Here is a 26,213-nt window from a genome sequence, read left to right on the forward strand (position 1 = left end):
GCTTGGCTGGTGTTGTATCACTTAAGCCACACCTCTACTTCTGACTTCGCTGGCTAACTGGAGAAATGAGTCTTAAGGACTTGTTTGAGAAGGTTGGCTCTGGACTGCAACCCTCAGATCTCAGCCTCTTAAGTAGTTAAGATTATAGGTATGTGCTCAAAGTATTTTAAAAATAACTATCAGTAGCCTCCATTAGGACTTCTAATACTGAATGCATTCAGGGAAGCCTTTAAAACAAATATTTCATCTGTAATTTTTTTAAACAAGAACATGGAGTATGAGGTAGACAAGATATGAATCTTTTCATCACTAATTAACCCAATGTTGTGAGGTTTTCCGTCACCATTCTTTCAGGAAAAGACAAGATAAATGTCAGCACACTACTCTAAGGAAGAAGCAGTAATTACACTGCAATTAATTACTACTGTCTTGTCGACATCACATCTAGCTCACTGCTTTCATGCAATTACCTACCCTCTTCCACTGTGGAGTCCAGCTGGGTGACTTTGACAGCAAGACGATCAATTCTGTCTTGAAGAGAATTTGCTCTGATGTAGAAGTTGTTAGCCTCATTAAACAACTCACCAAATATGTCCTCAGCATGTTTGCCTGTAGAAGAGAAGAAAGGAGAAAGCTATCTGCTAAGGAGCTGCTGCGGCCTGCAGATAGTCGCACCTGCGGCCCTCACTGTCAACTCATGGGGTCTCTCTTGGACAAATGAATGGAAAAAAAGAAAGTGTCATGGTTCAAAGCCATTGCTATTTCAGAATGGTCCAGATAGTATAGTATCTTTGCTGCTGAATGAACTGTCTTATCACATGCAATTTCTTCAGAAAAAAAGTAAGTTCTTATTTTATACCTTTCAAGTATAAATGCAATTTCGGGAATTAAACTTGTTTTTTTATCCTCAAGATTAGTTAACATGTTGACCTTTAAATTTAAGACTTTACCACCTTACCTCATTTAATACCAGAAATATCTGACATTTTCCATTGTGTCTGACCTTCCAATGGTATGAAATTCTTCTAATTAATATCTGGGAATTGGATCTACAGTGCTGACTAGCATTCTCTAACAATCAATACTTTTGAGCTGTAAATTTTTCTTTTGGGCTCATTTATCCATTCTTCTGAGTGCTAGATATAATTATCATAGTTCCACAAATATATTCAACACTTCTGATAATATGCTGAATTTTCAAATCCCAATACCATTCTTTTATTCATTCAACAAATATTTAATAACTGCCTATTCTGAGTATGCAAGGACCTTTTTGAAAGAGATACCTACTACTTCCTTTTATTTTCATTTCCTATTATTTACTGCTCAAGTGAGAATAGTTCACTCAAGGGTAATGCTCATATGACTTAGCGGTGAGCTACAGCTTACACCAGCTCTTACATGTTCTCATGGCTGCTTTCAGTACTTGCTGCTGGAATCCATGAGTCTGTGAACCACACTAGCAGAAACCACACCTAGATCTGTTCAGTGCTGCAGGCTTAGCCCTAGAGCAATCTCCCTGCCCCTACAGTGTCTGTTTTCATTTTCCAGATGATTAAACTGAGCATCAGAAAGGCAATCTGTCTAATTCGTTTAGCTGGTAAGTGGCAAAACAGATGAAAGAAAAACTTGTCTTTTTAATTTTTAGTTCTCTACTTTTATCATTTATTTCCCCCCTCCCCAGCCACAAAACATAGAGCACCTTACTAAATCCTCAAAATTACCATAGCGTCTAGCAATTTTACTTCTGAGTAGGTATCTAAAAGAGAAAATGGGACTTAAATACTAGCACTCACTCATGTTTCAAAGAAGTATTGTTCATGATAGCCAAGGGATGAAAGCAATCCACATGACTATCAACAGATAAGTGGATAAACACATGCAATAGTATTCAGCTTTCAAAAATCAAGGAATTCTGATACACGCAACAACATGTGTGAGCCACAGCACATTACTGTATAAGACGAGTCAATCACTAAAAGACCAATTATGTCTTCAGTGATAGGAGCTACTTCATCGAATTCATACAGAGAACAGGATAGTGACTAACAGGAACTGGAGGAGGAAAGGAATGGGGCTCTGTTTAACAGGTGAGAGCTTCAGTTTTGTGGGAAAGTCCGGAGATCACCTGCACAACATATTTAACACTGATGAACTGCACAACCAAAAATGGTTAAGGGGGTAAATTCTGTGTTGTATTCCATCAAAACTAAACTTAAAAAGCTTGAAAAGAAAATATACAACTTTAGTATTCAACATTGAATATCTCTCTCCTGGCATCTTTACCCTGCATGGTGACAATCTCTTTCTGCCTTTCCTCTGCAGGAGAGTTTTCCTCCCCAGTCACTTGTCTTCCTTTTTTTTTGATAATGGCTATCCCAGTGGGAATGAGGTGGTAAGAAGAATTTCAGCTATTCTTAAATGGTTGAAATTAGATCAGACTTGTGAGAAAGGAAAAGTAGGCAAAGCACTTACTAAGGTTTTGGTCTGCCAGGGAGTATACAGTGAGACCAGCAACTAAGAAGAAAATCACATGATTGACAGAGGATTGTCTCCCGATTGTGAAGGTCATCACTGGGGCTGCAGGCATCTGGCCTGAGGCTTGTCTTCAGGGCAGGCCTGCCCACTGGGTCATCCTTGTACCTGCTCTCACCTCCTGGCTACCCCTCTGCTGCTTTCTTCCTTTCCCAGCTTCAGAGCTGCTTTGTAGGAGCCCAGGGCCAAGGTCTTGGGCTTTTCTTTTATTTCACAGAAGTTTGATTTTGTTGCTTTGCGGGGGGGGGGGGGGGGGGTGGGGAGAGGGGGAACTCTAGACTTCTAAGTCTAGAGTTTCAATATTCTCAAGAATTGTGCTTCCAAGAACTACCTACAAAAAATAAAAATAAAAAGAAGAGGTATGTGTGTTGACATACCAATCTTTTTCCTTTCCTGTCAATTTTCTCTTGGGCATCCTACCCAGTCCACTTTTGCTTTAAATCCTGCATAGGTGGATGCCTCATTTCTACTTCAGACAGACCTCTTCATAGGCTGTCCTCATGTGAAACAGGATTCCATGTCACATGAACAACTCAAACTTCCAGACCAGAAACAGAATTCCTCAATCCCCCTACTTCCCACTTCATGCCCACTCCTCTCATCACTTCCCCTTCTAGAGAAGTGTCAACCCCATCCCTTCTGTTGTTAACACCACAGCCTTAGCAGCCACCCTCAACTCCCCTTGCTCTCTCCCACCCCATGGTGGCCTTCAAGAATTCCCTAACTGCCAGAGAATTGGTCAGATAAACTTTATGGATACATGCCCCCCCAGTTCATTCTCCAGAGCACAGCACAGCGCAGCGCAGCCCTTGTCAAAACTCAAATGAGGTTACTGGTTCTCAGCATTCTCAAGTCCCTTCCATTCAAAATGAAACCCAACGGACAGGAGCCCCAGGTCCTCCATGCTCTGGCTCCGTCTACCCTCCTGGCCTCTTCTTCTGTAACCCTATCCTTCACATATCTCACCTTCCATATACTGCCCTCCTTACTACTACTAAGACACATCACCAGGTATACCTGCTCTTCCCCAGGCCTTGGAATTTTCTCTTCCTTTTGCCTAGATGATTTCTGCCCCATAGTCCCACATTGCTGGCATCTTTACCTCATCCAGCTCTATAACCCAAATGTTATCTTCTAAGTGAGACCATTTCTAGCAAGCCTACCTAAATCACATTACAATACACACAATTACACACTTTTCTTTTCCTTTTGCTGCTCCATTTGGCCAATCCCTAGTGGCTAGAGTACATATAGCTTGTAGTAGGCGCTCAGGAAAAGATTTGTTAATAAATGAGTAAAAATACACAAGCTGAGTCATGCCCTGGTTAACTTAAAGCCAACCCTTAGGATACCGAGTGGGTTGGTAAACTCAAATTTGCTCTCTTTGTTCCCACAACACTCTAAACTTATCTGGATTCCCAGACTCATATTAATAACTCTAATTTTGTCTCTATCTGCCTTAGCTCTCAAAGGTGGGGACTATACCTTTGATCTCTGCACTGCATGTGCTGAGCTGAAGCTCAACAACCCTGTTAACTATCTAAACCACAGTCTTCTTATTAATAAGTAAACAGCCAATGAATGCTCCCTATGTAAAGAAGTTTGGGAAATGTTGAATTAAGCAGACTAGCCATGTTGTTATGCCTTTAGGGCATCTCCAAATCTTTAAAAGGCTGATGTACATAGGGAATCTGCAAGAAAAGCCTCTAACGTGCCACTTTTAAAAAAGGGACAAGCCTCGAAAATCTAATACTAATTATTTTTGTGAACTTCTGTTTTAAGAAGCTCACTTGAAAAATGCTGAGTAATTTATAGATGAGTACTATGATCCAAATGCTTCTATGTGAGTATCAATTATTTCTGAACTGTGACACAGTTAAAGAAACCTAATTTTTGTATTTAACTTCACCACTCATAGTTCAATATACACTCTATCTCTCCCTCTCTCCCCAGTGCAGCTTCAAAAGTCTTATCCCTTCTCCTTTAGCCATGCCATAAACCTATGTCCTAAGGATAATACATACTACAAAGAGAGTGTATCTGTCACCAGGAGGGGAGTGTATCTTTTACTGGGAGAAGAGTGCATCCCCAAGAAGAGAGAATATCACCAATCTCCTGCAGAAGTTACAGAGCATTCTCAGAGCACAGTAACTACTGTTGAGAACAATCCTGTACTCTCTGCTAGATGTTATATAAGCACAAATAAATACTGTGTTCTCTACCACTGATGCGTAACTCTTTCATTTACAAGTATGTCAAGTTCAGAGCTGTGTAACCACATTGCCAAACACATGTAGGTTTTCAACTACATGTAAAAGTGAAGATTTACTAGGAACAATCAAGTTGTCATATGTAAATCCTATTTTAGACATAAGGGTGGCACCTAGATCCTGGTTGGTCAAGGTTTAGGTTTTTCATTCTCCACTAAAAGGAATCAGTCTCCTTTGGAACATGGAAAAATTCTAGGTCTAAGGGTAGAAAAATACAAGGTGTTAGTTAAAGATTAGTCAGGACATGCTTAAAAAAAAAAAAAAGACCCAAGCCCTAGGCAGAAAGGGTTGTACTGACCAAATTTGGGGAAATTTGAGCATCAAATAGAAGTATTAACTGGGCTTAGTGGCTCATACCCATAATCCTAGCTATCTGAATAGCAGAAATGAGAGAACTGTAGTTTGAGGCCAGTTTTGGAAAAAAGTTTGTCAGACTTCAATAAAAGCTGGATGTGTGGTAGGTGACTATCATCCTGGCTAAGTGAAAAGCATCAATAAGACAATTAAAAGCCAGGCCAGCCCAGCCCAGTCATAAATGTGAGACCCTATTTGAAAAACAACTAAAGCAAAAAGGCTGGCACTGTGGCTCAAGTAGTAGAGCACCTGTCTAGCAAGCAGAAGACCAAGTTCAAACCCCATTACCACCAAACAAGAAAATAATCAATACAACATAAATAAGAGTCAATGAATGGATTATAATCTTCAGAATTAAAAGAAATTTACCAGTCCATATTGGTATGAATAAATAAGAAAAAGAAAGAAATGCATTTATAATGCAAAATGCCAACTAACAAATGGTGAAATAAACTATGAAATGACCCAAACCACTACTCTGTGCCACCCATAGCAAACTGTTTCAGGCAAGAAGCATCAGAGGATACAGAGACTCCTGGTTTGTTGACATTAATTACCTGGAGGAAAACTTCACATTAGAAAAACCAAGTCAGTCACCTGGAGGAAGCAACAGCATCTGTCTAGTATGCCTCCTGAGGAGGGCAGGCAGCACATCACCTGTGATAGTTCTGTCACTACCCCACTTCTAATCATGGGGAGACTTGGGAAGCAACACCAAGACACATTCCACAGAGTAAATGGTCGATTCCCTGTAAAATCTGCAAGGTCACAGAAGGCAAAGGAAGACGAGGGAACTACTAATGATGAAAGCAGACTAACAGGACAGAATATGCAGAGGAAGGCGGAAAGGAGAAATCTCTGAAAACATAAATGTAGGATGTATCTAGAAAGAAGGGGTAAAGCTTTGTGGGGATCCTTTGTTTTAATTTTAAACATTTTGTTAAGTCTGGAAATCATTTCAAAATAAAGTCAAAAAAGAAAATTGTTCTATTTTTAATTATGTATAGTTGCTACTGAATTCCATGTAACAAGTTATAATTATGGGGCTATAAGGTGTTTTTTTTTCTTTCTTCTTTTTTAAAGGTTTATGTTTTCCAATCTGAAAGCAATTTATATTTCTTATAAGAAAGTATAGAAAACAGAGAAAGGTGTTGTTAGGAAACAGTGGCCTAGATCCAATAAAAGGCATATATGATTAACATTCCAATGATAATTGTAACACAAGCACATGGCAGAAAGTCTGGAAAACACACAGTGAGCTTCCTTGCAATGCAAACCACTTTTAGAAAACTAAGATAACATTGATTTTCAAGCATGGTCAGCTGTCTGTCAAGCATTCATCAAGTGGGCAATGAGGCACTGTATGAACAGCTTGAAGAAACAGCAGTGAACACAGCCAGTCTCATGAGGAGCATGAACAAAATACACAACAGACTACTAGGAACTATGTCAGGAGAAAACAAGTGCTGTGAAGACAATAAAGCAGAAGGACACAAGAATTAGCAGAAGCGAGGGGTGCTCAGGGGGTGTCACTAAAGCCCTCTCTGGTAAAGTATATGAACTGACTGATATAAGGAAGCCTCCATATCAATATATCTTGGGGAAGAATCATCCAGGCAGAAGACAGAAATGTGTTTGGTTTCTTTGGGTCTGGCTCATTTCACTTAGTATGATTTTTTTCAAGTCTTTCCATTTCCTTGCAAATGGAGCAATGTCATTCTTTCTGACAGAAGCACAGAATTTCATTGTGTACATATACCACAAAGAAACATAGATGCTGTTCTTCCTCATTGGTAATAATTGGTATATGTCTAGGATAGTCCTAGCAGATGACCACAATAGCTCAATGACTATGTACATATGATCATATTAGATGATGCTAAGCGAAATGAACTCCAAGATATGGAAACAAGTAGTTTTTTACTATTGTTTTTTTTTTTTTTTATATTTTATTTATTTTTTTTTATTAATTGGACATAAATTTTTTTACAAGGTGTTGTGCAAAGAGGGTGCAGTTACATAGTAGGGCAGTGTGTACATTTCTTATGATATCTTACAACCTGTTTTTCTATCCCTTGTCTAGGTCAGGTTGACATATATGCAATATACAATGTATCAAGAACATATACAGTATTCACAGACTTGGTCTCTACTGTCTCTCCGTCTCCCTTTGTTAACAGTCATATATCAGGGAGATCATGCCCCTTTGTTTTCTGTGTTCTAGGCTTGTCTCACTCAACATTATTTGTTCGAGTTCCGACCATTTCCCTGCAAATAACAATATTTCACCATTCCTAATCGCTATGTAGTATTCCATTGTGTATAAGTACCATATTTTTTGGATCCATTCGTCTGTGGAGGGGCATCTGGGTTGTTTCCATATTTTAGCTATTGTGAATTGTGCCGCGATAAACATGGTAGTACAAATGCCTTTTTGATATCTTGGATTTTGCTGTTTAGGATAGATGCCTAGGAGTGGTATGGCTGGGTCATAGGGTAGGTCTATATTGAGCTTTTTGAGAAACCTCCATACTGTTCTCCAAAGTGGTTGTACTAATTTGCACTCCCACCAACAATGGAGAAGGGTTCCTCTTTCCCCACAGCCCCTCCAGCATTTGTTGTTTCCTGGGTTCAGAGTATAGGCCATTCTAACTGGGGTGAGGTGGTATCTCAGGGTTGTTTTTATTTGCATTTCCTTTACTAGCAGGGATGTTGAGCATTTCCTCATGTGTTTCTTTGCCATTTTTATATCTTCTCTTGTGAAGTCTCTCTTTAGCTCTTTTGCCCATTTCCTAATAGGTTTATTGGGCTTGGAGGGGCTTAGTTTTTTGAGTTCTCTGTAGATGACCGATATCAGGCCTTTGTCTGTTGCTGTGCTGGTAAATATCCTTTCCCATATCGTTGGCTGTCTTTCTATTTTGGTGGCTATGTCCTTAGCTGTGCAGAAACTTTTTAATTTGTAGTAGTCCCATTTGTCGAGTCTTTCTCCTATTTGTTGTGCCCCTGGGACTCTATTCAGGAAATTCCTTCCTGTGCCTATAAGTTCTAGTGTCTTTCCTACTCTGTCCTTCAGTAGTTTCAAGGATTCAGGTCTGATGTTGAGGTCCTTGATCCATTTTGAGTTGATCTTGGTGCATGGTGATAGGCTTGGGTCTACTTTGAGTTTTCTGCATATGGCTGCCCAGTTCTCCCAGCACCAGTAGTTGAAGAGGCTATGTTTATTCCATTGTATATCTTTAGCTCCTTTGTCGAATATCAGTTGGCTGTAAGAGTGCGGTTTTATTTCTGGGTCTTCAGTTCTAATCCATTGGTCTTCCGATCTGTTTTTATACCATTACCATGCTGTTTTTGTTATGATGGCCTTGTAGTAGATCTTGAAGTCAGGTATTGTGATACCTCCTGCATTGCTTTTTTTGCCTAGAATTGCTTTGGCTATTCTAGGTTTTTTGCTGTTCCATATGAATTTATGGATTGGTTTCTCTATTTCAGTGAAGAATGTGGCTGGGATTTTGATAGGTATTGCATTGAATTTGTATAACAATTTGGGCAATATGGCCATTTTCACTATATTGATTCTGCCTACCCATGAGCATGGGAGGTCTTTCCATCTCCTTGTGTCTTCTTTGATTTCCCTTATTAGATTTTTGTAGTTTTCATTGAATAGGTCCGTCACGTCCTTGGTTAAGTTGATCCCTAGGTACTTTATTCTTTTTTTGGCTACTGTAAATGGAATTGTTTCCATAATTTCCTTTTCTGTTTGTCTATTGCTGGTGTACAGAAAAGCTGCTGACTTTTGTGGGTTGATTTTATATCCTGCTACTTTGCCAAATTGGTTTATTAGGTGTAGGAGTTTGGGTACTGAGGTTTTTGGGTCCTTCAGATACAAGATCATGTCGTCTGCGAATAGGGATAACTTGATTTCTTCCTTGCCGATGTGGATCCCTTTGATGTCCTCCTCTTGCCTTATTGCTATGGCTAGGGATTCCAGCACTATGTTGAACAGAAGTGGGGAGAGTGGGCATCCTTGTCTTGTTCCTGATTTTAGGGGGAATGACTTAAGTTTCTCTCCATTTAATATGATATTAGCAGTTGGTCTGTTGTATATGGCTTTTATTGTTTTGAGGAATGTTCCATCTATTCCTGTTCTCTCCAAAGCTTTTAATAGGTATGGATGTTGTATTTTGTCAAAGGCTTTTTGGGCATCGACTGAGATAACAATGTGATTCTTGATTTTAGCTCTGTTTATGTGGTGAATTACGTTGATTGATTTACGGATGTTGAACCATCCTTGTGACTGAGGGATGAAGCCTACTTGGTCATGATGTATGATATTCTTGATCACTTTCTGGATCCTATTAGCTAATATTTTATTGAGGAGCTTTGCATCTGTGTTCATTAGTGATATTGGTCTGTAGTTCTCTTTTTTTGTTGGGTCTTTGCCTGGTTTGGGAATTAGTATGATATTAGCTTCGTAGAATGAGTTTGGAATTTCTCCCTCCATTTCTATTTCACGGAAGAGTTTGAGGAGTATTGGAATTAGCTCCTCACTAAAGGTTTTGTAGAATTCGTTGGTGAATCCATCTGGGCCTGGGCTTTTCTTAGTAGGGAGGTTCTTGATTACCTCCTGTATCTCACCGTAAGTTATTGGTTTATTTAGCTGATTTATTTCTTCTTGGTTCAGTTTGGGCAGTTTGTACTTCTCTAAGAATTGATCCATTTCTGTAGAATTATTGTTTTTTGCTGAGTAGAGGTTTTGGAAATAGCTCCTTATGATTGTTTGAATATCGTGTGTACTTGTTGTAATTTTTCCTGTGGAGTCCCTGATTTTACGAATATGAGTCTCTTCTCTTCTTTTTTTTGTAAGTCTTGCAAGGGGTCTGTCAATTTTGTTTATTTTCTCAAAGAACCAGCTTTTAGTCTTATTTATTTGTTGAATGGTCTTTCTATTTTCAATCAGATTTATCTCTTCTTTAATCTTTGTGATCTCTCCTCTCCTAGTCGTTTTAGATTCTGTCATTTCTTGTTTCTCCAGTTGTTTTAGTTTCATCGTGAGGGTATTCACCTGCTCTGCTTCCATTCTTTTAATGTGGGTGCTGAGTGCAATGATCTTGCCCCTCAGAACTGCCTTAGCTGTGTCCCATAGGTTTCTTTGTGATGTGTTTTCTTTGTCATTGTGGCTTATGAATTCGTTGATTTCATCTTTAATTTGATCTGTGGCCCAAGTGTTGGATAGCAGCGTGGGGTTTAGCCTCCAAGAGTGTGTATAGGCTCTGTGGTATCCTTTGTTGTTGAGGGTTACCTTTAATCCACTGTGGTCAGATATAATACATGGGATGACGTCAATACTTTTGTATTTGCTGAGGTTCTTTGTGTGGGCTATGACGTGGTCTATTTTGGAATATGATCCATGGGCTGCTGAAAAGAAGGTGTATTGGGTCTCTGTGGGGTGAAAGGTTCTATATAGTTCTGTTAGATCCATTTGGGAAATGGTGTTATTTAGGTCCTCAGCTCCCTTACTAATCCTCTGAGTGTTGGATCTGTCTCTTGGAGAGAGAGGAGTATTAAAGTCACCCACTATGATTGTGTTTGCGTCTATCTTGCTCTGTAATTCTTTGAGAATTTGCTTGACATATGTCGGGCCTCTTTTGTTTGGTGAGTATACATTTATCACCGTGATTTCTTGATCCTGGATTTTCCCTTGTATTAATATGTAGTGTCCTTCTTTGTCTTTTTGAGTGGACTTTAAAGAGAAGTCAAGCTTGTCTGAGATCAGGATGGCTACACCTGCCGTTTTGGTGGATGCATTTGCTTGGTAGATCTTGCTCCATCCTTTCACTCGAAGCCTGTTTTTGTCCCTTGCTGTAAGGTGGGTCTCTTGTAGACAGCAGATGTCAACTTTTTGTTTGCGAATCCATTCTGCCAGTCTGCTCCTCTTTATCGGGGAGCTTAAACCATTTATATTTAAAGAGATCAAGGATAAGGGTGTTTTTTCTCCTTCCATTTTCTTGGTGGGCTGTTTTTTCTTCTTTTTTTTTTTTTCTTCTTGTCTTTAGTGAGCTTGTGTTTCTGCTGGGCTTTGGCTATTGAAGTTTCTTTCTGATTCTGTCTGTGTGTCTTTTACGATCTCTGTTGGGTGGGGTTCCCCTCTTAATATTCGCTGTAGGGCTGGTTTTTTACTCACATACTCCTTTAGCTCCTCTTTGGTGTGGAAAGATCTGGTTCTCCCTTCGAATGTGAACTCCAATTTCGCTGGATATTTGATCCGAGGTTGTAAATTGTTATTCTGGAGTACTTGGATGGTGTTCTTCCACTCGCTTCGAGCTTGGTAAGTTTGTGTGGATAAGTCGGATGTTATTCGAATCCTCTTCCCATTGAAAAAAGTTTCCTTCTTCGCTTTGGCTGAATTCAGAATTTGCTCTTTAATCTTGAGGTCTGAAGTCTTGAATATTATGTGCCTTGGGGTGGCTTTCCTGGGGTCTGGCCTGCCAGGTGTCCTATAGGCTTCGGTTACCTGGATGGGGTCCCCTGTGAGATTGGGGAAGTTTTCTGCAATAACTTTATTGAGAACATGATTAAGCCCTCTGCTCTGATATTCGGCTCCTTCTTCTATTCCAATTATGCGCAGATTATATCTCTTGTCTTTGTCCATTAGTTCCTGGATTAGTCTTCCCTGAAGCTTCACCTTTTCTTGGAGTGTGGTCATTTTCTGGTTGTTGTCAGCTGCTTCATCGTCCAGGCGAGAGATTCTGGATTCTATATGGTCTACTCTTTGTGTCATGGTTTCAATTGCGGAGTTTATGGATGTCAGAGAGCTGTTTATGGTTGTCATATCAGCTCTGATCGTGGAGATTTCTTCCTTTAAAGAGTTGTATTTTAAATCTATTTTTTCATGCATTTCAATTCTTAGGATGTGGAGATTTTCTTTAAAGGCAGCTTGCATTGTATCCATTTTTGCTTCCATTTCTTTAAAGCAGGTTTGCATTGTATCCAGTTTTGCTTCCATTTCTTTCTTGGCTTCCTGGGTGTCCTTCCAGATTTCCGCTCTAAATTCCTGGAATTGTTTTCTGATTTCATTTCTGACGCTTTCGATCATTCCTGTTAACATGGCCTCATTTGCTTTTTTAGTCTCCATCTCCTCTTCAGTCGTGCTGCTTTTTGGAGCTGGCGAGTTGGCTTGCCCTTTGATGAACTGAGTTATGTTTCTTTGTGATTTGCGCATCTGGAGATCTGGATGGCTTCTCAGGTTTGGTTTGTAGCTCCTCCCTCCCTCCTGTGTAGACGTGTCTACGGGCAGCAGGTGCTGTCGCTGTGTCCCCGCCCACCAGTGCAGGGTACGCCTACCAGAGCGGGCGCTGTCGCCGGGGGCCCCGCCCTCCTGTGCCCTGTGCGTTCAGTGCAACAGGCACTTCGGCGGGATATGCCTCCCAGAGCAAGTCCTGGGTTGTTGGGTTGTGCTTGCGCCCTCCCACGAGTCCGTTGTGGGGGGGGGGGTACGTGTGGGGCCCAGTGGGATCGACTGTCCGGGTGTGGCTTGGCACCTTCAGACCTCACCTCTGCTGTTAGGAGGGGGGACGTGATCAGGCTCCAGTGACCCTGCTGGGCTGGTATTGCCCACCAGCGCCTGTGGTTTTAGTTGTAAGAGTCTGCGAGGTCCAGGCGCCTCAGGTGGGGTTTGCACAACCGGCTGTCTCCCGGCCCCTGTTGGGAAGGGGGCGGGGCCGGTTCTGCCAGTTCAGGAACCTGTGGGGTGTTGGTGCTGCTGAGCCCTTCCCCTGCTAAACTGACTTCCCAGCGCCTGATGGGGGTTTCCCCGCCTGATTTGTGGGTTCTTTGTTCCGTCAGGGGTGGGGGAGGGGGGAGGGGAGGGCACTCACTTTTGCTGCTTTGTGTGTGTGTCCCGCGCCGCCCTTGGCCCTCCAGGGGTTGGCTAAGTGTCGTGGTGGCTTCCCTGGTTCCCGATTTCTGCCGCGCTGGGTTCCCTTGTCCAAACCCGGTGTGGACCCGAACTTCTCGTCGCTGCCGGTGTGTGTCTTGGTCCGCACCCTGCCTTGTGTCCGTGGGGTCTCCCCCTATATGAATTCTGCGCTCCTGGCAGCCTGTCTGCCGATCGCCGGGTTCCCCTTTCCCAGCCTGACCCTGTTTGTGCCAGGGTCGGCTGGAGGGGGGAGGGTGCCCCGGTGAATCTCCGGCTCCGTGTAGGTTTTCGGTTCTTCTTTTTTGCTCCTTTTTGTTTTCCTGCGTTTCTCCACTGCTTCTGGCTGCTGGTTTTGCTGGGTTCTTGATGGGGTGTTGGGTGTTGGGGTTCCCAGCTCACTATGCCATTGGAGCGAGTCGGAGTGCCTCCCTATTCCATCGGCGCCATCTTTCTTCTCCCCTACTATTGTTATTTTTAATGTACTATGTGAAATTATTTTTTTCTTGTGTTTTTCTTCCTTATGGTTTTACCCCTGTTGTCACTGTATATGATTTTGGTATCCTGGGTATTGTATATACATTTTATTTAAATTAGGGAAGGGAAGGGGAAACTCAAAATGGTGAGACAAAGGATAAAAGGTGAAACAACAGTGATACTTTCCAAGACAATATGTTGTAAACTAACTGTACAACTTGGGAGACAGGGGATTGGGAAGGAGGGAAGGTGGGAGAAAAATGAGGGAAGAGGCAACATATTTGACAAGAAATGTTCTTAACCAATAGCCCCCTCATCAGGTGGGCTAAAGACTTACAAAGAAACTTCTCTGATGAGGAAATGAGAATGGCCAATAGACATATGAAAAAATGCTCTACATCACTGGCCATAAAGGAAATGCAAATCAAAACAACATTGAGATTCCATCTCACCCCAGCAAGAATGTCATATATCAAGAAAACTAATAATAACAATTGTTGGAGGGGATGTGGCCAAAAGGGAACCCTACTTCATTGTTGGTGGGAATGTAAACTGGTTCAGCCACTCTGGCAAGCAGTATGGAGATTCCTCAGAAGGCTCAATATAGAACTCCCCTATGACCCAGCAGCCCCACTGTTGGGTATCTATCCAAAAGCCCACAAACAAAATCACAGTAATGCCACCAGCACAACAATGTTCATCGCAGCACAATTTGTCATAGCGAGAATCTGGAACCAACCCAGATGCCCCTCCATAGATGAATGGATCAGGAAAATGTGGTACATATACACAATGGAATTTTATGCCTCTATCAGAAAGAATGACATTGTTCCATTTGTACGGAAATGGAAGGACTTGGAAAAAGTTATACTAAGTGAAGTGAGCCAGACCCAAAGAAACATGGACTCTATGGCCTCCCTTATTGGGAATAATTAGTACAGGTTTAGGCAAGCAATAGCAGACCATCACAAGGCCCAATAGCTATACCCTTATGAACACATAAGATGATGCTAAGTGAAATGAACTCCATGTTATGGAAACAATTGATATGTCACAGTTGTAACTACTTTCAACGTCCTATGTGTATGTGTAGTTTCTATTATTGATGATGTTCTTGTATCACCTTCCTATGGTTGTACCTACACTATCTCTGTAATCTTATCTGAGTATATTGGAAACCGTGTATACTGGTATTGGAAGTAGGAAATTCAAAGGGAATACCAAATTTGAGAGACACAGGGTAAAAAAAGAGAAATAACTACAAAAGCAATACTTGCAAAACTGTTTGGTGTAAGTGAACTGAACACCTGGGGGGGGGAGGGAAAGGGGGGGAGGGAGGGGGGCATGAGGGACAAGGTAACAAACAGTAAAAGAAATGTATCCAATGCCCAACGTATGAAACTGTAACCTCTCTGTACATCAGTTTGATAATAAAAATTTGAGAAAAAAAAAAAGAAGAAAGTATGTGGTCCAAGCACTCCAACCAGATTCTTTCTTCAAATAAAACATTTACACAAGACGTATTTCAGAAAAAAAAAGAAATGTTCTTACTACCTTATGTATGTAATTGTAACCCTTCTGTTCATCTCCTTGACAATAAAATTAAATTTTAAAAATGTGTTTGGTGTGTGTGGGCAACATTTAGAAACCCAGTGAGTGAGCAGAGAGAAACATGACTTACCCTTTTGAGGAGTGGGAACAGGGACATGACTAGAAGGCTCCTGTTGAGCAGGTGACAAGCAACAATTGTCTTAAGACTAGATTCATGGTAGTGGTGGAATAATCAAGTGCACAGATTAGGCACACATTTCGTAGATAATTAACCTAATTTACTATTGGATTGGATGTCTGATCAGAGAAAGAAGAGACAAACCAAAAAATAATGGGGAGAACAGAATTCTCATTTGGTTAAGGAAGAGGGAGGGAGAGGAAAGAAAATAATTCCATTTTAGATCCCTACTAAAAGCCCAAGTGGAGATATTGAGTAGGCAGCTCTATATATGAACTTGAGGTCTAGACGTGAGGTCAGAACCAAAGGTATAAACTGAAGAGTAAAATTGAAGGGCCCACATTAGCTCACTGAAGGAATGAGAGCAAGCAGAGCAGAGTTCTAATTATCAAGCTCCGGAGCACTCTAACATGGAGAGGTTGGGAAGCTCAGCACAGGAGACTAACAAAGAAAGAATAGCTTTTGAGTCAGGAGAAACACCAAAGTGAGACGGTCCAGAAGCCAGGTAAGGATAATAGGTCCATGGAGAGGAAGTTACTAGTGATGAGATCAAGTCAGAAGAGACTGAACATGGGACATTAGCAACTTAGTAATGCTGACAAGCAGTTTCAAAAGACTGGGTGGAACAAAACTGTAACAGGGACAAGAGATAAAGAGAGAGGCAGAGGCAATGGAAATAAAAATAGTTATCAAAGGAATCCTGCTGTGCAGGGTAACAAGAAATTTGAGTGGCAGAGAGAGTTTGATCTGAGATAGAAAGACTTGGGAGATTCCTCTATGTTGTGTTTGATGGTAAAAATGTTGAACAAGGTAGGCAAAGATGACACAGAGAGAAGGCAAATATAGTCCTGGAGAGAGCCGGGGACATGGGATTCAGTGTGCAGATGAAGGAGATGGTCAAGATAGGAGTGTGGCTAGAACAGAGGCCTAATGCTGGGTTGATCAGTCAGAGAGGAATGCCAACATTTCCCTCAATTATGTTCATTTTACTAATCAAATAAGCAGCTTAGTCAGGGTAGAAGTATGGGCTGAAAAGAGAAGATATTAAGTAGGCACTCTAAATGCAAAAAGTAATTAACACAGAAATTATGGCAGCACTGCTGAGCAACAATAAGAACTCACCTAAGGAAAGTGCTCATGATTTTGAACCTTCTTCTTTTCTAATATAAGAGGTTAAACTTACAAATTTCTCTTTAATCACTTCCTTAAATAAACTCCCACAATATACTAGTATTTTGTGTTAACATTCTCCAACATTTACTACTTTCCCTTTTGAATTCTTCTTTGACCAAGGAATATTAAAAGATAGTGCTTGATTTTTTTTCATTATTTGAGAATCATTTAAAAGATTATAATTACCTCATATCACCATAATCTATTAATCTTTTCAAAGTTAGGGTTTAATGCCCTAACATATATATGTATGTTCCACCTTGGTGAATATTCAATGGGAATTTATAAGAATGTATACCCTACAGCTTGGGGAGTTAGTATATAAAGAGCAATTTATCCAAAGTTGGTCATATTATCCAAACATTCCATATTCCTAGAAATTTTTTTGTCAACATGTTCTTTCAATTATTAAGGGTTTATTATTATCTATTAGAAATAGATAAGATCCAGATACAATTTTTTTCTTCTTTTTCTTCTAAAAATCTTTATTGTCAAAATGATGTACAGAGGGGTTATAGTTACATATGTAAGGCAGTGAGTACATTTCTTGTCAAACCTGTTACCTCCTCCCTCATTTTTCTCCCACCTTCCTTCCTCACCAATTTCCTCCCCCTCCAGAGTTGTATAGTTGGTTTACAGAATACTGTCTTGTAAATATTGCTGTTGCATTGGTTCACCTTTTACCCTTTGTCTCACCATTTTGATGTTCCTCTTCCCTTCCCTAATTCAGATAAACGTATATACAATACTCGGGGTACAAAAATCAAACACACTGACAACAGGGGTAAAACCATAGGGAAGAAAAAGGTATAATTTCACATATGTTGAAAATAACAACAACAATAAATTACTTATTTCCATAACTTGGAGTTCATTTTGCTTAGCATCATCTTATGTGATCATATGTACAATTTTGAGTTTATTTCTGTCTAGATCTGCTTATTTTTATTTCATGTACTTTGGAGTCCTTTTACCAGATGTATATACATCTAAGATTGTTAATGTTCTGACCTTTTTTGCTGGTCTTGGGTTTGAATTCAGGGTCTGGGCGCTGTCCTTGAGCTTTTGTGCTAAAGGCTAACACTCTACCACCAAAGCCACACCTTCAATTCCAGATTTTGTGGTGCTTAGTTGGAGATAAGAGTCTCATGTACTTTCCTGCCCAGACTGGCTTCAAACAGAGATCATCAGATCTCAGCCTCCTGAGTAGCTAAAATTACTGGCATGAGCCACCAGTGCCTGGACCCCATAATTTTCTTTAAATCTTAGTCTTAATCTTAAATGCAAGTATCTTAGTCTGTCTTATTTAGCCTGATAATCTCTCTCTTTTTTTTTTTTTTTTTTTGGCCAGTCCTAGGCCATGAACTCAGGGCCTGAGCACTGTCCCTGGCTTCTTTTTTGCTCAAGGCTAGCACTCTGCCACTTGAGCCACAGCGCCACTTCTGGCCATTTTCTGTATATGTGGTGCTGAGGAATCAAACCCAGGGCCTAATGTATACAAGGCAAGCACTCTTGCCACTAGGCCATATTCCCAGCCCCCTGATAATCTCTTTTAAGGAAGTATCTAAATGTTTCTGTTTAAAGGTGGATGGGTTTAATTCTACTACTTGGGGACTTGTTCTATTTTTCCCCTTCTGTTTCTCATTCTTTCCTTGCCTTCTTTTTAGAAAATCAATCACTTTATCTGTGTTATTCTGTGTGTGTGTGTGTGTGTGTGTTGTGAGCACACACACATGTGCACACACGTGCATGTCTGCCTGCCTGCCAGAATTGGGGCTTGAACTTGGGACCTTGTGCTGTTACTTGGCTTTTTCCAAGGCTGGTGCTCTAACACTTGAGTCATACCTCCACTTTCAGTTTTTTGCTGGTTAACTGGAGATAAGAGTTTCATAGACTTTACTGCTCAGGCTGTCTTTGAACCTCAGAGCTGCCTGAGATTCTCAGATCTCAGACTCTTAAGAAGCTAGAAATCCAGGTATAGGCCACCAGGGCCTAGCTTTTATGTTATTCTTAATGATTACTAAAAATTACAGTGAGTATCTTAATTAATCACAATTTACGTTCAAGTAATACAGTATACTCCACAAACAATATAAACAACAATATAATTCAATTTACCTCACTGGGCTCTCATAGCCCTTAATATCATTTATTTTATTGTCAAATAGGTTATAAACTCAAAAATAAACGTAAATAGTAGTCATTTATAAAAAGAGACTTCTTGCTTTCATTTTAAGAGGTTGCTTTCACTAAGGACAAAATTTGGTCTCTACTATTTCTGAGGCAAATTCAGTAGTGATTCTACAATTTTTCCCCTCCTACATGCAATCTACATGTTTCTTTTTACATTTTTTTCTTTCTTCTTTTTGTGCAGTTTTACAATTTTTGTAATCTGTACAAATATGGGATTTGCTTGCTAACAGGTATCATCCATCTTCTAAAACCTCAACCATAATTTGTTCTGTTCTGTACTTTCTTATCTTTTGTTGGGAACCCGGTTATATATGTTAGATCATCTGATATTGCCCTGTATTTTGGATGTTCTAAAGTATCTAAATATATTTCCCTCGTGGCTCAGTTTGTATAATTCTATTGAACTCTAAGCTCATTTGGTCTGTTTTGTCCCATTTTCTGTTAGGCTTAGGTTCAGTTGAATTCTTCTTCTTTTTCTTTTTCCTATGGCTCAGGTATCTGAACTCAGGACCTTGCCTTTATGCAGCTAGAGCTCTATCACTTGAGCTATGCCTCTAGCCTTGCTTTTTTTTTTTTTTTTTTGCCAGTCCTGGGCCTTGGACTCAGGGCCTGAGCACTGTCCCTGGTTTCTTCCTGCTCAAGGCTAGCACTCTGCCACTTGAGCCACAGCGCCACTTCTGGCCGTTTTCCATATATGTGGTGCTAAGGAATCGAACCCAGGGCTTCATGTATATGAGGCAAGCACTCTTGCCACTAGGCCATATACCCAGCCCCTAGCCCCTAGCCCTGCTTTTTTGCTGGTTAGTTTAGAGATGGAGCCTAATGAACTTTTCTGCCTGGACTGACTTTGACATTGATCCTCCAGACTTATCCTTCCTGGTAGCAAGGATTACAGGCACAAGCCACCAGCACCTGGCTCTGAATTCTTCCATTCTGAAGCTGTGTTTTTTAGTTAAAATAGTTTCCATCTTCCTGCTGACATTCTCATTTCTTCACACAAGTTGTTCACCTTTCCCACATGAAGAAATTTTTTGATTTAGAATTTTTATCTGTTGCCAGAGCACAGTGGCTTACCCCAGCAAGTTGAAAGGCAGAGATAAGAAAGGTTTTACTTTTAGGCCAGCCAGCCAAAAAGTTCCTAAGACCCCCATCTCAACTAATAAATCTGGATGTAGTAGTGCACACCTATCAACCAAGGTATATGGGAGGTATAAATATGAGAGTCCCAATCCAGCAAGGTTGGAAGAAAAAAGAAAGACTCTATTTGAAAGATAACTAAAGCAAAAAGGGCTGGAGGTGTAGCTCACATGATGGAATGCCTATCTAGCAAGTACAAAATCTTTAATTCAAACCCCGTACCACAAAAAAATCTGCATAAAATTTCCATCTTCCACATATTATCCATCTGTTCTTACATGTTTCCTATAAGGCTCTTAGCATAGTAACTGTAATGTTCCAAATCTGACAATTCCACCATCCCTGCCATAAATAAATGTGGTTCTCACATTGCTGTATCTTTTCAAATTGTGTCTCCTGCTCCCCAGAGGGGGAGCAGGAAGGGGATATACTGGTCTTTGGACTTGAATGAAGAGCCTGGACACTGTCCCTTGGCTTTTGTACGCAAGGCTAGTGCTCTACCACTTAAGCCACAGTTCTACTTCTGGCTTTTTGGTGGTTAACTGAGGGACAAGAGTCTCACAGACTTTCACGCCCTGATTGGCTTCAGACCACGATCCTCCTATCTCAACTCAAGCCTTCTGAATAGCTAGGATTACAGGTGTAAGCCACCAACACCTGGCTGTTTTTTAAACTTCTAATATGCTCTATAATTTTTTTTAGAAGACACTGGGTAAACAAGGCTACCATGACATTTTGGAAAGGTACCAGGGCAGGCAAATGTACAGCTGGGTATTTTCCTTCCTCTAGGATGCTGTAAGGTTTGGCAAATCTGAATTGTTGAAATAACTTCTTTCATGGTTGAGCATGTAGAAGAGCAGAATGTTCTGTGTGTTTTTTTTTTTCAAAACTACTTTCATTATTTTTTTCCATTTTTTAAAAACAATTTTATTGTCAAACTGATGTACAGAGAGGTTACAGTTTCATACGTTAGGCATTGGATACATTTCTTGTACTGTTTGTTACCTCCTCCTTCATTCCCCCCTCCCCCTTCCCCCTTTTCCTTTCCCCCCATGAGTTGTTCAGTTCATTTACACCAAACAGTTTTGCAGGTATTGCTTTTGTAGTCGTTTGTCTTTTTTACCCTGTGTCTCTCGATTTTGGTATTCCCTTTCAGTTTCCTAGTTCTAATACCAGTATACACAGTTTCCAATGTACTCAGATAAGATACAGAGATAGTGCAGTTACACCACAGGAAGGGGATACAAGAAGATCATCAATAATAGAACCTACGGTTACACATAGCACATTGAAAGTAGTTACAACAGTGATATAACAATCGTTTCACTAAAGCAACCAGCACAACAATGTTCATTGCAGCAAAATTTGTCATAGCTAGAATATGGAACCAACCCAGATGCCCCTCAGTAGACCAATGGATCAGGAAAATGTGGTACATATACACAATGGAATTTTATGCCTCTATCAGAAAGAATGACATTGCCCCATTCGTAAGGAAATGGAAGGACTTGGAAAAAATTATACTAAGTGAAATGAGCCAGACCCAAAGAAACATGGACTCTATGGTCTCCCTCATAGGGAATAATTAGCACAGGTTTAGGCAAGTCACAGCAGAGGATCACAAGAGCCCAATAGCTATACCCTTATGAACACAAAAGATGATGCTAAGTGAAATGAACTCCATGTTATGGAAATGATCGTTATATCACTGTTGTAACTACTTTCATTATTAAAAACCAACCATTCTTCACTGTGAGAACCAAGTAGGGTGAAACACACACACAAGCGTGAGAGCCTCCCCTATGACTACCTCCACCTCATTCCTGAGCCTCCAACAAGTCACCAATTTCAGTTCAGGTTTTCCAGCCCTGGAATGGTTCACCCACGTGGTGAACCATGGGTCTCTGCTTACATGTTTGCATCTGCCTCTCTCCAATTTGGGGCAACATGCACACCAGTTCTCTCTGATGGATCTGAGAAAACTGGTTTTTAGTTTGTTCAGCTTTTTTCTTCTACAGATCTGAGTTTTGTTTCTTTGGAGCAAGATCAGAAACTAGAAGTGCCTTCAATGTATTTATAGCTATTTAAAAGCCCTTATCAGTTAATTCCAAAATTGGGGTCATCTGTGGCTCCTGCTCCTTTCTACTGACTTTTTTCCTCTTCATTAGGTCTTTTGTGGTCAGCCTCCCCCTTTTACAGGAGAATGTGCATAGCAGAATGAAGCCTATAGTAGCAGATGTTTACTCCCATGAAAAGGTATCCTTTAAGGAAGATTGGTACTTTAGGCTAAGAACCATAACCATATACATGATAATGAAAGTTGTTATGGTAAAAAAAATTTAATTTAAATGTTTAAAATCTACCCCTCAAACTTTTTAGGTGGCTTTCTTTAATGACAGCACAAATCAAACAGATCTAGGAAAATCTACAAATCATTTACAATGCTGCAATAAGCCCTGGAATTCATAAAGAATATAGTTGATGAGCCAGAAGTATATTAAGATTTATCACTGTGACAAAATCTCTGAACAAAACAAGGAGAAAGGATTTATTTTGGTTTATGGTTTCAGTCCACCATGGCAGGGAAGGTGTAGCAGAGCTCATCTCACTGTGGACAGAAAAAAGAGGTAGAGTGACAGGGGAAGGGATAGAGTGAGGAAAAAGAGGTAGAGATAGGGGAAGGGAGAGAAAGAGCGAAGGAGGGAGGCAGGGAGGGAGGGGAAGAGGAAGGGCCAAGGGAGGGGGGAGGTGTGAGGGAGGAGAGAGCAGAGGGGGAAAGGGGAGTGGTGACCAATGTCACAATACAATGTCAAGATACACTGTATTTATAAACTCCTTTGTATAATTAAAGATAATAAAATAAGTAAATTACCTTCAGGTGATGTGTATATGGAACATAAAGGACTTTCATGTTTAAGCTTAGTACCATCCCCAAGCTATTGCATTATGTACAGCAAGTATTTTAAATTAAAAAAAATTCTGAAATCTAAAATATCTCTAGCAAGGTACCAGTGGCTCATGCCTGTAATCCTAGCTACTGAGGAAGCTGAGCTCTGAGAAATGTAATTCAAACTCAGTCAGGGCAGGAAAGTCCATGAAACTCTTATCTCCAATTAACTGCCAAAAGACACAAGTGAAGCTGCAGTTCAACTGGTAGAGCATTAGCCTTGAGATAAAAGCTCAGGGACAGAGCCCAGGTCTTGAATTCAAGCAGTAATAATGGCAACAAGAAATAAAAAACTTCTGATCCAAAATACTTAAGTTAAGAAATATCCAGGGCTGGGGATATAGCCTAGCGGCAAGAGTGCCTGCCTCGGATACACGAGGCCCTAGGTTCGATTCCCCAGCACCACATATACAGAAAACGGCCAGAAGCGGCGCTGTGGCTCAAGTGGCAGAGTGCTAGCCTTGAGCGGGAAGAAGCCAGGGACAGTGCTCAGGCCCTGAGTCCAAGGCCCAGGACTGGCAAAAAAAAAAAAAAAGAAATATCCAACCTATGGCTTCCTAAATACATACTAATTCTTACCTTTCTTCCCTGCTAAGTTTGAATCATTAAAATTTTTAACTTTCTGTTAAGTCTCTTTCAGTTAACTTCTATTCAGATACATATGCTATTTTATCTTAATATAACCCTAGCCTTAAATCTGCATAGAAATATATTTATGAAATATTTCCTTTATTTCCTTTATAAACTGTGTATTATTTCCCCTCTTTCTTCTTTTTTTTTTTTTTTTTTGGCCAGTCCTGGGCCTTGGACTCAGGGCCTGAGCACTGTCCCTGGCTTCTTCCCGCTCAAGGCTAGCACTCTGCCACTTGAGCCACAGTGCCGCTTCTGGCCGTTTTCTGCATATGTGGTGCTGGGGAATCGAACCTAGGGCCTCGTGTATCCGAGGCAGGCACTCTTGCCACTAGGCTATATCCCCAGCCCTCCCCTCTTTCTTCTTTCCCCAAACCTCATTGACTAAAATCATCCAAGAACTCTATTCAATGCATGCCTTCAGAATATCTAAATCTTTATTATGAGTAGTACTAGTTTATTATAATCAAGTAATAAAGCTCCAAATTTCAGATCCAACTACATAAAGCAAACCCACAATGAATAACTTTTCTGCCAATATGACATTTGGTTTGACATGAAACATAATTTATACCTTGAGGAATATTAATAAAAAAACAATCACTTTAAAAAGCAAAAAGATTTTCTTTTTCATGAATATATAGCTATGCCAAGTATGGTAATTAATGGAAAAACAGATTTTGTAATGATTAAGAAAAAGAGATAGCAATTTAAAATTAATGGAGTCACAGAATTGGGGCTGTTTGTGGAAATGTCTTTGTTCACTAGGAGGAAGTGGTTCTTCAGACAGCCAAAACTATCAAAGATTTATGCAACAACTGTGTGCAAGGATTTAGGATACTGCTGCTCTCAAAGGAATAAATAGTATTTCCCAATCCTGAAAACCAAGAAAAATAGTTAAAGTTATAGAATATCTTTATAATTATCTCCAGCTTTAAAAAACAATGCGGCTTAGAGCCCAGTAGTAGTGGTTCATGGTAATACTAGCTACGCAGAAGGCTGGTATCTGAGGATCGAGGATGGAAGCCAGCCCAGGCAGGAAAGTCTTTGAGACTTTTATCTCCAATACACTATTGTGGTTCAAGCAGTAGAGCACTAGCAAGGCGCAAAAGAAGCTCAGGAATAGCGTCCAGACTCTAAAGTTCAAGCCCCATACATACAAAGAAAATGTGGCTTAGAAGCATCAACAAAGATGTCCATTACATGGTATGTATGGGTTCCAAAGCTATTTGTACAATGAACTGTTAAAGTTATATACGAGGCATTATCAATAATTTTCTCTGAGCAGTGGAATTTTGTAATTTTTTTGTCTGTTTCTGTGCTAAATTTTCTACATCATATTACTAGTACAATGAAATATGTCAAAAACTCTGTGGAGAGAAAAAGATGGCGCCGAAAGAATAGGGAGGCACCCCGACTCGCACCAACTGAATAGCGAGCTGGGAACTCCAACACCCAACACCCCATCAAGAACCCAGCAAAACCAGCAGCCAGAAGCAGTGGAGAAACGCAGGAAAACAAAAAGGAGCAAAAAAGAAGAACCGAAAACCTACACGGAGCCGGAGATTCTCCGGGGCACCTCCCCCCACCAGCTGACCCTGGCCCAAACAGGGCCAGACTGGGAAAGGGAAACCCGGCGATCGGCAGACAGGCTGCCAGGAGCGCAGAATTCATATAGCGGGAGAGAGACCCCATGGACACAAGGCAGGGTGCGGACCAAGACACACACCGGCAGCGACGAGAAGTTCGGGTCCACACCGGGTTCGGACAAGGGAACCCAGCGCGGCAGAAAGAGGGAACGGGGGAAGCCACCACGACACTTCGCCAACCCCTGAAGGGCTAACGGCTGCGCGGGACACACACACAAAGCAGCAAAAGTGAGTGCCCCATTATCCCTTCCCCCAATGGGAGACCCAAGCCTGAAAAGAAGCTAGATCTCCCTCCCTCCCCCTCCCCACTCCCGAGGGAACAAAGAACCCCCAAATCAGGCAGGAAGCTCCCATCCGGCGCTGGGAAGCCAGTTTAGCAGGGGAAGGGCGGAACAGCCCCAAGGCCCCACAGGTTCCTGAACTGGCAGAACCGGCCCCGGCCCCTTCCCAACAGGGGCCGGGGGCCGGCCAGCCGGCAGGGCAAGCCCCACCCGAGGCGCCTGGACCTCGCAGACTCTTACAACTAAAATCACAGGCGCTGGTGGGCAATACCATCCCAGCAGGGTCACCTGAGCCTGATCACGTCCCCCACCCTCGCAGCGGAGGCGAGGTCTGAGGGTGCCAAGCCACACCCGGACAGTCGATCCCACTGGGCCCCACACATACCGCCCCCCCCAACGGACTCGCGGGAGGGCGCAAGCACAACCCAACAACCCAGGACTCGCTCTGGGAGGCATATCCCGCTAAAGTGCATGTTGTACTGGTCAACAGCCCACAGGAGGGCGGGGGCCCCCGGCGACAGCGCCCGCTCTGGTAGGCTGTACCCTGCACTAGTGGGCGGGGCCACAGCGGCAGCACCTGCTGCCGTAGATACGCCTAAGGAAAGAGCTACAAATCAAACCTGAGAAGCCATCCAAATCTCCAGATGCGCAAATCACAAAGAAACATAACTCAGTTCATCAAAGGACAAGCCAACTCGCCAGCTCCAAAAAGCAGCATGACTGAAGAGGAGATGGAGACTAAAAAAGCAAATGAGGCCATGTTAACAGGAATGATCGAAAGCGTCAGAAACGAAATCAGAAAACAATTCCAGGAGTTTAGAGTGGAAATCTGGAAGGACACCCAGGAAGCCAAGAAAGAAATGGAAGCAAAAATGGATACAATGCAAGCCTCGTTTAAAGAAATGGAAGCAAAAATGGATACAATG

General features: G+C 41.3%; 1 protein-coding gene across 3 annotated transcripts in view; it reads right to left on the reverse strand.

Moving 5' to 3' along the window:
• The window catches only part of Wasf3 (WASP family member 3), a 140,022-nt gene that overhangs the window by 22,135 nt on the left and 91,674 nt on the right, over positions 1–26,213 (reverse strand). For all 3 annotated transcript variants that reach the window (XM_048341609.1, XM_048341610.1, XM_048341608.1), the window contains one exon: positions 475–609. In XM_048341609.1, the coding sequence (XP_048197566.1) occupies positions 475–609 (135 nt within the window). The remainder of the gene's footprint in view (positions 1–474; positions 610–26,213) is intronic.

The sequence above is a fragment of the Perognathus longimembris genome, chromosome 3 (assembly GCF_023159225.1).
Source record: "Perognathus longimembris pacificus isolate PPM17 chromosome 3, ASM2315922v1, whole genome shotgun sequence".
Taxonomy (NCBI): Eukaryota; Metazoa; Chordata; class Mammalia; order Rodentia; family Heteromyidae; genus Perognathus; species Perognathus longimembris.